The sequence below is a fragment of the Nerophis lumbriciformis genome, linkage group LG16 (genome assembly GCF_033978685.3).
Source record: "Nerophis lumbriciformis linkage group LG16, RoL_Nlum_v2.1, whole genome shotgun sequence".
In the NCBI taxonomy this organism is placed as follows: Eukaryota; Metazoa; Chordata; class Actinopteri; order Syngnathiformes; family Syngnathidae; genus Nerophis; species Nerophis lumbriciformis.
In genome coordinates, this window is record NC_084563.2 from 37,444,212 (window position 1) to 37,458,606 (window position 14,395).

Sequence of the window (14,395 nt, forward strand, 5' to 3'; positions counted from 1 at the left end):
ATCACTGTTTATTGAAAGAAAAATAAAAGTTGTGCAACGTGTGAAGAATTTCAACAAATCAAAAATAAAAACTTACAAGACTGACATTATAGCAGTAAATCACACACGGTTCATTTTCTTTTAATTTGCACAGAAGATAGTAATATTCACAGAACTATATCAATGTGCAGTGTCTCATGCAACATTTTAAGTGAGGTCACCAATTGTTTATTTTACTCCTGTTTGTTTTACGTTGGGTCGAGGGGGAGGAGTCGCAGCCCCGCTATACCATCTACCCCTTGCTTGGTATACCTGCTCGCCCCGATATAAACTATTTGCTTGCCTAAAAGAATTGCACTTGCTACACGGACACATTTAGAACAACAGTTTCTTTAATTGTGCGAATGTTCCAAAGCATTCACACATATGTTTTTTTCTTGTTCTTCTTCTCCAGATTTTAGCGCGCTCTACCTTCCACATTTTTCATCCGATTTAAACGGTTCCAACTTCAAACTGTTCAGCCTATTCGGGAATCGTGGGCTTCCCTTTGAAACTTCCAAAAATTTCCCAGATTTCCCAGAATTCCATGTTTTCCGGGACATTTTTCCCATTCAAAATGAATTGGCAATTTTTCAAACTTCCACAATTTCCACATTTTTCAACCGATTCAAACAATTCCACCTTCAACACATTCCACCATTCTGGAAATTTAAAATACCTCTTTTTCAAGTTTAAAAAAATTCCAGGATTTTCCAGAATTCCTGGTTTTCCAAAGCCCTATTTCCACCCTTTTTTCTGGTGACTACTCCTCCCCCATTTTCCAACCCACTTCAACCGTTCCATTGTCATCCATCCATCCATTTTCTACCGCTTATTCCCTTTTGGGGTCGCTGGAGCCTATCTCAGCTACAATCGGGCGTAAGGCTTTTTGAAAAATGTCGACACCAACCATTTCAACTTATTCAGACTATTCAAGTTTTTTACAATTTTTTTTTTAATTCCCGATTTTCCCGAAATTCCCTAATACCATTTACTACTTTAACATTTCTTGCCCGATTTAATCAATTCCAACACTAACTAATTCAGCTCATTTAGGACATTAATGCTCCTAATAATTGTCCAAAAAATCCTGCTTTTCCCTGAATTCCCAAATTTCCAGGAAGTTCCCATTGAAATGAATGGGACATTTTTCCAAGTTGCACAATTCCCACATTTTTCAACCTATTCAAACCATTCCAACATTAACACATTCCTCTTATCCTGGACATTCAAACTAACACTTTCCCAAGTTCCAAACCAAATTCCGGTTTTCCTGGAAATTCAAACTCTTCAACATTCAAACCATTCCTGTTACGGTACAGGGGGGAAGAAGACGGCACGGAAGCAAGGACGTCGTTTTAGCTCTATTTATTTATATATATAATAAGAAATGAAGTGTGAAACTAATCCAAATGTATGTGGTGTGCGACTATGTGTAGTGATTAGCTGATGAGTGTTACCAGGAGTGTTGAGCGTGAGGCAGAAGTCCAAGGGGGCAAGGCAAGCTCGGAGATCTAGGCAGGAGGTCTGGGGAAAGAGCGAGGCATCAAAGTCGGTGTCCAGGCGGGAGGTCGAGATCCAAAGAGGCAGCCAGGGGAACCAGAGGGAATACGGGGAGACGAGACACACACCTCGTCGTCAGGGAACGGAGGAATGCTGCTGGAACAACACAGGAACACGAGACAAATGAAACACGGAGGAGGAGAAAACACAGAGAGAGAGAGCATAGAGCTTGACACAAGTTGGCTTACTGTACGAAACAGGAAATTCCGTTCTGGCCCGGAACGCAAATTTCACTGGCTTAAGAAGCCCAGGAAGCTCATCAGTGACAGGTGTGTAGAGTGCTGATTGATTGCCGATTGAATGCAGCCGCCTGCTGCAGCCGTAGTGGCGCAACAGGCGCGCGCTTGGAGGTGCGCTCAGCACAGCGCACAGATGACTGCGCACTGGAGTGCGCCCGGGTCGTGACAAGTCCAACATTCAAATTACTTTTACATTCATACTACATTCTGTCAGCATTTAAGTTTAACTTCAGCATTGGAGCATTCACATGCAATTCCTTTAGGAATTGCTTCATCTAGTTTAAAAATGCAGCTCAATTTTACTCTTAGCCAACTCATCCCACCGGATTGAACCTGATCCGGCCCGCGGGCCGCATTTTTGACATCACTGCTTTAGACCAAAGCAATCATTGGATTCCTGTTAGCCCCACCCACTGACTTTGATGGATGGCTTTGATTGATATAAGAAATGACTGAAGCTCCCACACAGGTTTATGAAATATCAATAAAGCTAGTTATTTAAATGATCAAATAATACAATAGTGAAATATTAAATGTATATTTACACTGAATAAATGACACATTTAATAACATAGTTATGTATTTTTTTCAATTGTTATTAATCAATAACACATCTGATCTAAGTAAATATTTAAATATGTATTTAATTTGACCCGCCATATAAAAAATGTTTCCCCTCCGAAATATGTAACTGTGACAAAACAAACGTCCACTGCATTAGGACGCTGCTCTTATCGAGTCCACTTACAGGTCACCAAGACGCCAGACGGGACTATAGCGGTCCTTGCGGGGATCCGCACACTGAGCTCCGCGCCGTGTTTTCCGAATGTCCATCAGCGGGCTGTTCACAGCCTCGACTCCTGATATCACTCCGCTGGCATGGAGGATAAGCTTCCCTGGGTATGGTGATGGTGGCGAGGGGCCGCCACTGACTACACACTTCCGCCACTGCTTCCGATATTCGCCTTTTTACGCCGTCGGGACTCCTCTTGATGCCTTGCAGAAAAACTAGTCGACATCTTCTTCGGTGTTTGGTTCAAAGCGGTAACCGTGTGACATGCAAGTTCACTGGGAAACTCCGGAACCCGTTCGGTTGAAGCCACAAAAGTTTTCCTCGAAGGACAACACCGTATAGCGGCAAGTTTACCGCTGCCGCCGCTTCCCATCCGCTGGACGGTTGGTGGGTTTGACCGCCGAGTGCCTGCGTTCACACCGTCGCCGTGTTGTTGGTTTTCCGGTGGAGTTGTCACCAGTAGCGGAGAGTCGTTTCATTGTCAAATCCGCTCATATCTGTTTTTTTTGTGGGGGAAGAAGACGAGCTAAAGACCGTATGACTTGGAGTCTCGGTGCCCTTTAAAGCGCTCACTTCAGCGGCTGCTGCAGCTCCGCTGCCCTGCTCCCGGAGACCCTTCGCTGGGGGTGGACGGTCGGTAGTGGCGGTGGAGACAGGCTGGACGCTGGAGGAAAGCTCCCTCAAAATAGCAGCCGCTCGGCCCAGTGATGGGGGACTTTGCCTCCCCCGCTGCCGGACCCAACGGCAGTATCTGCATCAACAACAGCATGAACCCGGTCACCGGGAGCGTGGTGCCCACCGGAGCAGTGGGCATACCGAAGCACAGTACCGTGGTGGAGAGACTGAGGCAGCGGATCGAGGGCTGCCGGAGACACCACGTCACCTGCGAGAACAGGTACCAGCAAGCCCACGCCGAGCAGCTGGAGCTCGAGCGGAGGGAGACGGTCAGTCTGTACCAACGGAGTCTGGAGCAGAGGGCCAAGAAGTCGGCCGGAGGTGGGAGCAAGCAGCCGCAGATAAAGCAGCCGGACCCGGACTCTGCCTCCTCCACGGAACAGAGGAACAACACGCTTATCGCGGTAAGGACCACAAACCGCTTTCATGCAATTCCCTTTGCATGAATGCTGCTAACTTATTCCTCACTTTTCCACCAAGGATGCCATCTCAGTGCTTTTGTGTACTTTGAAGAACTACAGTACTAACAGCGCTGGTACTCTATGGTGTGCATGTCACTAATTCTAAAGTTTGAATCTAAAACTGTTTTGTATGCAAATTTGACTTTTTGGTTTGCAATTTTGCTTCCCTTTGGCAGCTCTGTCTCCAAGTTTGTAATCTTGCCAGTTTGCTCACATGGACTATACAGTAAGGGTGTCCAAATGTGGCCCAGCGGTCATTTTTACACCACATTTTTTACCAGATTAATGAGGCGCATTATTGCAATAATTTTACAAAGTGAAGATAACCAATGCTATCTGCAGATAGTAGTACTGTATTCTCATCAAGTATCCTGCCAGACTTTTGACAGCGTGGGTAGCAGTTGCTCTGCAGCGTATGTTAAGATCATGTCCTCCTTGTGTTGCACCGTTAAATTGTGGTTAGAAACTAATCCAGGATGACACACAAGGTGCAGACCTGTTATTAAGGTAGCATGTTGCATGATATAATTTGATGCCCTTATCATGATCCTACATACATATTGACATGTAAACGACATATTTGAATATGGTCCTGTTTTAGATAAGCACCGTAAACACCTGCTCTTTAAGGGGCCCATACCATCTGATTTCATTATTGCTGCCGGAGTAGTAGCAATATTTGTATGGACTAAGGGTTCTGTTAGAGTGACAAGTGTTTTGGGGTTGTGGGCCCATATTTTTGACCATTAAAAAATGACTGCCTGTCGTTGCGGGCTGACAAATCCTTATTTGTACTGTATCTCCTGTAGGCAGGCTCGGGTTTCCTCCAAAAAGACTCACGTCTGGAATGTCAACAGTGTCCCCCCTTTTGTTGCTGCAAGGAGCCTAGGTCCTGTTCCTTTTGAGAGGCGATTTCTCAGCCGGTCACAGTTGTAATCATAGACAAGCTAGGACGTTCGGACATTTAGCTTGTTGCTCTGGACCTCCCAGAAGCGCTTGCAGACGTTTGACTGGACTGTCCATCAGAATCTGAGATTTAGAGGGGTTATATTATCTTAAAGACTCTGGGCATCCGTTTGCCCCGTTGCTCTCTGTTGCTGCTGTGTTGCTAACGGTAACCGTTCAAACATTGCGTTAAGCACTGCATTTTAGATTGTTTAGTCTTGAAGCAGAAACACGTGCTATCCGTTTGCTGTTTCACTGCTCAGATGAGCGGAGCTGCAGCTAGATGGCTGTATATAGTCACTGCTGAAGTAGGCATTCCAGGAAAGTGAAGCTTGTTGTTGCTGGAGTAGACCTCATTGTGTGCATGCATGCAGACACAAATGGCCATAGGGTTACATGTTGCTAACTGTTCTTTAAGGAACGCAGCATGCAGAAGGTCATACATGTGCGCAATGCTCAGATATAAGATCAAGGCTAATGTGTTATATAAACAAAATATATGTATTCAAAACACACATACTGTGTATACAATGAGAGGACTATTTGTTTTATCCCCTGCTGATTTTATGAAGACGTGAACAGTATCAACAATAACATTGAATAATGGGAATTAATTACTTTGTATTTGATTGGGTTATATAAGTATTTGATCCTCAAGCAGATTGTGACATGGTGGGAAATGCCTTGTTTGCAAGCGCAGAGCTCAGAAGTTTATTGTAGTTGGTCACACATCTCAGAAAGCTCCATTCCTACACATGCCCTTAAAATAGTGAAGGTTTATCCAGGTTGATTTTTGGCTACATACACAGATTGAGATTTCTACTGGGAAATTTAGTTTACCTGGCTCTGTGATGCAGCTCGTACCTCAAAAAATCAGCGTCGCCCATTAAAATTAATAAAAATCAATTGTGGTGTTTGGACCCCAAAACACCACAATTTTAACATGTAACATGCCTTTTAAAAAGAAGAACTAGCTTTTAGATAATACATATTGTATGAAAAACAATACAATACAATGTACTACAAAGAACTAGAGTAGTTTTATGAAGTAATGATAAAGTACAGTATTTAGAGTGTACTTCTACGGTATCTTCTTCGAGCTGCTCTTCCGTCAAACACACCATCAGCAGCTTCTCCGTATTTGGATGGATAAATGTGTGCTGTTTAGAAATGTTTTAACATCCTCTGCTGGTGTTATTGACTCATTCTGCTTCAGTATGGGGCTGACTAGAGTCGGGCGATGTGGCCTGAATCTACATTGCGCTACATATTGCTGCCTCCTTTGATGATATATATAAATTGGCCCTAGTGTGTGAATGTGAGTGTGAATGTTGTCTGTTTATCTGTGTTGGCCCTGCGATGAGGTGGCGACTTGTCCAGGGTGTAAGCCGCCTTCTGCCGAATGCCGCTGAGATAGGCTCCAGCACCGCCACAACCCCAAACGGGACAAGCGGTAGAAAATGGATGGATGGATGGATGGATATATAATTTGGTATGTTAATGATAATTCTCTCAGAACGGGTTACAAAGGCTCCTTTTTTTTGCTGCTGACGTATGCAATAACATTGTGTCATTTCTGGGTGTATTATCTCCTCAAAAAGTTATTATATATCCACTTGCTATTTTACTGGTAATATCCGGTTATGTTCTGTTGTAACATGGTTCCATCAACTTCTGTAGAAATTTAATAAACACATATCCTTTTTTTCTTGGGATACTTTACATTAGTTTAGATTTAGTTTTGATTGATACAACATATTTGGGTATAGATCTAATACCAAGTAGTTGTAGGGGCAGTATTGATCATACCAATGCAGATACTGATACTTCTGATATTTACATGATCTGAATGATTCAATTGTTGATCAAAATTATAATCAAAGACGAAAACACAGGATAACAATATTAATTAAACATTTAGATTATTTTTTACAATTAACTCTGATTTTATTCCTAGATGTCTGCCCTTAAAGTTTGTCTGTTTTCAGGGACTTATTTCCTAAGTTCATAAACAATAAAAAAAAAAAAAAAAAGATTTTGTGGGTAAAAAATATCGATCTAATCGTATCAACTATATACGGATTATACACTTGGTATTGTTACAGTCGATATTTGTATCGATCCACCCATTTTGTTTACATTCAAGTGTGCAAGCTTGCTGTTAGCGGTTAGCCTGGTTTATTGTATCCCTCTATTGTGAAGTGAAGAATGTTTAGCTCTTCGTTGTCCTCCAGTGATACTTTAAGAAACATAGTTCATTTGTCACCATGGAGGCGAGGATTGCTGACTTAGAAGGCACTTTGCACTGTGGAGGGACGTTAGCGGCTAGCTCGCTAACTATATTGCGTTGGGGATGCGATTGTTTGCTTGTCACTGCCAAAGTTTCGGGACACAACTACAATGTGTCATCAATATGCATTATGTCACTGTATGAACGGTTACTGTGAACTAAATTATCACAATTATTATTTATTGCTGTATTTTTAAATGTGCTCAAAATAGTTATATTTAAAAAAAAACACATTTAAAATGATTTTACTTTGAAAAAGAACCATTATTGTAGATAATACGACTGTTTTATGTACCGTATTTTCCGCACTATTAGCCGCACCTAAAAACCACAAATTTACTCAAAAGCTGACAGTGCGGCTTTTAACCCGGTGCGCTTTATATATGGATTAATATTACGATTCATTTTCATAAAGTTTCGATCTCGCAACTACGGTAAACAGCCGCCATCTTTTTTCCCGGTAGAACAGGAAGCGCTTCTTCTTCTACGCAAGCAACCGCCAAGGTAAGCACCCGCCCCCATAGAACAGGAAGCGCTTCTTCTTCTACTGTAAGCAACCACCCGCCCGCGTAGAAGAAGAAAAAGCGCGCGGATATTACCGTACGTTTCATTTCCTGTTTACATCTGTAAAGACCACAAAATGGCTCCTACTAAGCGAAAAGGATCCCGTTCATGAAAAGACGCAATCTCTCCATCCGCACACGGATTACTATTTCACAGCAACTGATATTCCTGTGAACCGCACTGTGGATACAACGGGAGCACGTACGGTGAATATTCGCACCACAGGGAATGAGAAGTCATCCTTCACTGTGGTTCTAGCTTGCCATGCTAATGGCCAGAAACCCATGGTGATATTCAAAAGGAAGACCTTGCCAAAAGAGACCTTTCCAGCCGGCGTCATCATAAAAGCTAACTCGAAGGGATGGATGAAGAAAAGATGAGCGAGTGGTTAAGGTAAGTTTTAGTTTACGCGAAGAGGCCGGGTGGCTTTTTTCACGCAGCTCTGTCCATGTTGATATACGACTCCGTGCGCGCCCACATCACGCTGGTTTTAATATATTATTAAAGTTTGACTGACCTATTTGACTGTTTTTTTGACATTCCTTTAGCGCAGTTAGATGCGGCTTACAACACGGGGCGGCTTATAGGTGGACAAAGTTTTGAAATATGCCGTTCATTGAAGGCGCGGCTTTTAACCCGGGGCGCCTTATGGTGCGGAAAATACGGTACCTCAAGTAGAAATTAAGTGTGCATTGGAAAGCATTATAAACAAAGTAATATAGCAGCAACAAAATAATAACATGAATACAAATAAATACAAATGTAAGAATTTTGAAAGATAGCAACTGATGGCCATAAGATGTGAATGCACTTAATGTACATATAGATACAAATAATGTTTATATACTATAAAAGATCTAGTCTTACACATAGGGCTCCACATTTATGTTCAAAATAATAATCAAGATTATTTTGATCAATATTGAAATCACAATATGTTAGGTAAAAAATGTTGGGGAGGGGTGTGAATCATATAATGTGTAATGTCTAAAAAAAAGGGCTCTAAATATTACCATATACTGTATTTAAAGACAAGTATATGAGTTTTTGTTCATGAATAGTATGAACGTGTCAGCTTTTTCTCATTATGTGATGTCTTTATCTGTATTTTTACATTTTGATAGAGAGAAGGTTTTTTTTTAAAGTTATGTACATTTCCCAAATCGGTTTGATTTTGATTCGTAGGGTTATATTGTAAATTGATTAATCATGATTTGATTTGATTCGATTCAATCTACACCTAAATATCGAAATTGTCCCAAATTTGTTGCAAAATACAAATGCACTTTGTTTTTTTTCTTCATCATAAAAACCTAGGACATTTCAAACTTCCTTCAAAGTCTCAAATGTGCAATTTTAATATCAAAAAGAAAGTGAAAGTGTAATTGTATTGCATCACTGCAAATTGCAGATTAATATATAAACAAAATTATTCCCGAGTACGGCTGGCCAGCTAATCGGTATTAAGCCTTATGAATCGATATTGCTAAAAATTAAAATATATCGATTCATAATCGGTCAAGTCGATTATTTTACCAAGCTCAAGTATGAATGGTATGTTTATGTAACTTGGCCAAGTGTATGTTTGTAAACAACTAACACCTTAAGAACTTGCTCTGGACATAGAGTTGACAGCCGCCAGCCTTTTAGCTTGATGCCTAGCATGCGTGTTAAGTCTTTTAGGCTATGTTCATTCACACTGCAGGTCAATTCCGACTTTTTTACCCATATGGTTTTTTTCAAATCCGACCTAGGCCTCTTTCGTATGTGGTTATTAGGGATGTCCCGATCCAAAATTTGGATCGGATCGGCCGCCGATATTTGCCAAAAAATGCGTATCGGCAAGGCATGGGAAAATGCCGATCCAGATCCAGTTAAAAAAAAAACAACACTGCTCCGTGTTTTCCAACGCACCGATTTAAATAATACATTCCACTTTTCTGCTGCTCCCTAATTTCCGTTCCGCATTTTCCAGCACACCTTCAACACATCCACAGGTCTGTGGATTCTCACGCAGTTGCTTTTAGCTGCTGGCATTACACGACAGGCTCTTCTCACTCTTTCCTGTGTCTCCCTCTCACAGACAGCGAGCGCACCTTCTTACACACGTCACATATTGTCACGACACACGTCACATACTGTCACGTCATACGTCACATACGTATACGTCCTATCCCAGCAGAGAGGTAGCAGCAAGGCTAACGTTAGCTGTGATGCTAGCGCAGCCGTGTGACCAACGTTCTCTCTAAGGTGCACGCTTGTGCAATTACGTACTGCTCAACCGTCCTCTGCGCATAGCAATTATATGCCACGCACAAAATCAAATAAAAAAATAAGCGCATAACAATTTTCGACACACGGACACGACAGAGAAAACAGTTTTCGTCATCATTGTTCAAATATTGTAACGTCTGTCGAGACGCTTATCTCCATTCGGTGCCACACGTCCACACTATCAAAATGCCGAGGCAAACATTTCCACATCAACACCGTATGAAAAAATTAGTGATTTTTTTTTAGTTGTGATTTCCTTCTCTGCATGAAAGTTTAAAAGTAGCATATATTAATGCAGTATGAAGAAGAATGTTTTAATGTAGACATGCAAGCCCTGAAAGAACATTTTGAAAATCAAGACTACATTTCCTGCAAATGGGTGCATTTCTACCCTATATTTTAACTTTAGATTTATTCTCATATCAAACTCTTTTGGCTGTCTTTTTGACACTTACATCCGGCGCCCCCCTCCACACCATGGATTATAAATAATGTAAATAATTCAATGTGATTATCTTGTGTGATGACTGTATTATGATGATAGTATATATCTGATAGTATATATCTGTATCATGAATCAATTTAAGTGGACCCCGACTTAAACAAGTTGAAAAACTTACTCGGGTGTTACCATTTAGTAGTCAATTGTACGGAATATGTACTTCACTGTGCAACCTACTAATAAAAGTCTCAATCAATCAATCAAAACACATAGAATCATCATACTGATGTGATTATATGCATCAAGTGTTCATTCAAGGCTGAGGCAAAATATCGAGATATATATCGTGTATCGCAATATGGCCTTAAAATATCGCAATATTAAAAAAAGGCCATATCGCCCAGCCCTAGTTTCAATGATGCCATTTCTGTTTGTCATGTATAATTTTGTCTATTTTGTGTTTATCCTTGAATAAACAGGTCAGTTTCTTGTTACCAACCATTGTGTATTATTCAAACTCCCCTAATTCAGCTGGCTAGTTGTTATCAAGAGTACTAAAACCCTTTTCAACATGATTCTGACAACTAAGTAGGCTAAATAACTTTAAACTTGAATACATGCTCGGATAGGCCAGTATCGGTCAGTATCGGTATCGGTCAGTATCGGTATCGGATCGGAAGTGCAAAAACAATATCGGTATCGGATCGGAAGTGCAAAAACCTGGATCGGGACATCCCTAGTGGTTATATATATATTATTTATCGGATGCGACTGCAGTCTGAACGATTGGGTCGCTTTCATCTGACAAATAGGTTATTTTTCAACCTGCAGCACTTTGTTGACATTGCTTTCTCCCATCTGTGCATATTTTTCTTTAGATTCCTTTCATATGGTATTTATTACCTAACATGGCTACTGCACCAATTTTGTTGTATGTCTTGTTGATATGCACTGTATTGTTTTTTATCAGCCTGATAACGATACAGATCTTGCTTGTCAAGATCGATGCAGAAAACATATTTGAATGTACAATTTTTTTTTTTTTAAGTTTATTTTTAACTTTGTGCACACCTTTCTTTGCAACTGACTTTGGGGAAGCTCAAACCCGGGAATCGAACCCTGGACCTTCTTGTGAGACACGAGCACTAACCCCTGTACCACCGTGTGGCCCATTTGCAGAACATTTGTTACAAATAGAACACGTATGGGTAATCTCGCCAGGGTGGAGCATTTTTTTTAACGTTATCGGAGCTATTCATCTAAAATAAAATACATGGGTGTTTTCTATAAGTTGCTGTGGTAGAATCCATGTTTATACTGGCATTATTTTATTTTGAAGCTCACTTTACACTGAACAGGAAGTCATTGTGTGCATGTTGTAATGCCGTGTAACTCAACAATATGTATGATGCTGTTGTTTCATGCTGATTATCAATAATGGTGAAGTTAACATCTCTTTCGCTCTCTTTCTTGTGTGCGCACACACACACACTGCTGTTGGTGTCTAAATAAATAAGAGGTTACTCAGAGGTTGTAGTTTTTTCCACTGAATGCTTACTCGTACTTAAACAATTATTTTGATGACTATGTTTTACATTTACGTAAGTCATATGACTCTAAAATAACAGTACTCTGACTTGAGTACAATTTTTGGCTACTCTCCCCACCTATGCATATGGAATATGTTGTCTAATTTAGTTACTACGTGTTTGCTAAAATTTATGTTATATCCATAAAGTTTTAGCTCTTTTTCTCACAAGGAAACACATTTTCTACTCGTTGTGTTTCAACACAGTTTTTATGGCTAAAGGCTCAATCGGCAGTTGTTCATTCATTGGCCAAGCTGAAAACAGTGGCCTTTTTCTTTCCAACTGTGTATTTGTCAAGCAACATGCCACAGTGTTATCTTCAAAGTATAATGGCAACATGTACTTTTTATTTCCCCATAACAACCAGTCAGATGTGATTACTTAATCGGCAGCAAGCGTACAGCTGTGAGACCGAGGTGCACTGCGAGGGGTTCATTAGTCCAAAAAACATAAGAGCTCAGGACAGCCTGTCTTTGGTTGTGTTCGCTTATTGGCGTCTACTGCTGAGGAATGTCTCTATCACACAAACGCACACACACACGTACATGTGCGCGCAGACACACTTGTAGTGTTGTCCGGCCCAACTCCTGGCAGGCTGGAGTGTGGGCGGCTGAGTTTTCATGAATCCAAGGCCTTCCTCCTTTCCTCCCTTCCTCCCCCTTGTCAGTGTTCTCTGCTTCTCTGGTTTCACTAGGAAGCACTATTGTGGCGTAGATGATCTTGGTGGCCAGAGCGTAGTTATTGTCCGCTGAAACACTTGCATGAGTTCTACAGTATATATATATATATATGTGTATATGTATATGTATATATATATATACAGTATATACACTGCGACGGCATGCAGTTGACACTCACCAGTAAGCACAAGCACGCATGCAGCGTTGTGATGTCGACTTACTAACGCGTGACATCACTGGCATGTGTCTTGGACATTAAGTCAACACAACTCCTCTTGTTTCCTCTACTGCATTCATCTTTGCTTCTTTTCTTTGATGGGATTTTGTGTTACGTTTTAACGCTCTTATGTCTTCATTTGCTTCCTCTCACCCTTGCCCCTCGGTTCCTGTGCACACATACTGGTTGTTTTTAATCTGGGGTGGCTGCAAACCACATTCTCTCCTCCCACGCTTGTTCACATGTTCTACAGGAACACACACACACACACACACAGAAACACTGCAGACCTTTGCAGTTTTCCCACCTTTCAGACTGGAACCACAACCTTTTTACGTTTGTTTTATTGAATGTTTAGAACAGTGTTTTTCAACCTTTTTTGAGCCAATGCACATTTTTTGCGTTGGAAAAATGCGGCGGCACACCACCAGCAGAAATCATTAAAAAACGAAACTCAGTTGACAGTAAAAAGTTGTCGCAATTGTTGGATATGACTTTAAAGCATAACCAAGCATGCATCACTATAGCTCTTGTCTCAAAGTAGGTGTACTGTCACCACCTGTCACATCACGCCGTGGCTTATTTGGAGTTGATTGCTGTTTTCCTGTGTGTAGTGTTTTACTTCTTGTCTTGTGCTCTTATTTTAATGGCATTTTCTCTTTTTTTGGTATTTTCCTGTAGCAGTTTCATGTCTTCCTTTGAGTGATATTTCCCGCATCTACTTTGTTTTAGCAAACAAGAATATTTCAGTTGTTTTTATCCTTCTTTGTGGGGACATTGTTGATTGTCATGTCATGTTCGGATGTACACTGTGGACGCCACAGTAAGTCTTTGCTGTCGTCCAGTATTCTGTTTTTCTTTACTTTGTAGCCAGTTCAGTTTTAGTTTCGTTCTGCATAGCCTTCTCTAAGCTTCAGTGCCTTTTCTTAGGGGCACTCACCTTGTGTTTATTTTTGGTTTAAGCATTAGACACCTTTTTACCTGTATGCTGCCTCCCGCTGTTTCCGACATCTACCAAGCAATTAGCTACCTGCTGCCACCTACTGATATGGAAGAGTATTACACGGTTACTCTGCCGAGCTCTAGACAGCACCGACACTCAACAACAACACATCATTTGCAGACTATAATTACTGGTTTGCAAAAAATATTTTTAACCCAAATAGGTGAAATTAGATAATCTCCCACGGCACACCAGACTGTATCTCACGGCACACTAGTGTGCCACGGCACAGTGGTTGAAAAACACTGGTTTAGAAACACATTGATGAAAAAATAATATTTCTGTTTGTGGGTTGGGATACTTTTCAATCTTGTTTTTGGAGTCTGCTGAAATTCTTGTCCATGTGTCAGTCTCCACATGTTTGTCAGAAAAGCTCTTATAGTTAAAGGGGAAAAGCACTTTTAAAAAAATGCCTAAAATTCACAATCCTTACGTAAAACAAGCACATATATAGTACAGGCCAAAAGTTTGGACCCACCTTCTCATTTCAATGTGTTTTCTTTATTTTCATGACGATTTACTGTACATTGTAGATGTAAATTGTAATAAATGTAGTTTATAAATGTAGATAAATGTAGTTTCCCACCACCAGGTGTGAATGAATGATGGGTTCACACTTCTCTGTGAGCTCTTTGAGTGTCT

General features: G+C 40.9%; 1 protein-coding gene across 1 annotated transcript in view; it reads left to right on the plus strand.

Moving 5' to 3' along the window:
• The first annotated feature begins 3,320 nt into the window (after window positions 1–3,320).
• The window catches only part of maml3 (mastermind-like transcriptional coactivator 3), a 355,263-nt gene continuing 344,188 nt past the window's right edge, over window positions 3,321–14,395 (plus strand). The window contains exon 1 of the mRNA XM_061977103.2: window positions 3,321–3,692. Within this exon, the coding sequence (XP_061833087.1) occupies window positions 3,321–3,692 (372 nt within the window). The remainder of the gene's footprint in view (window positions 3,693–14,395) is intronic.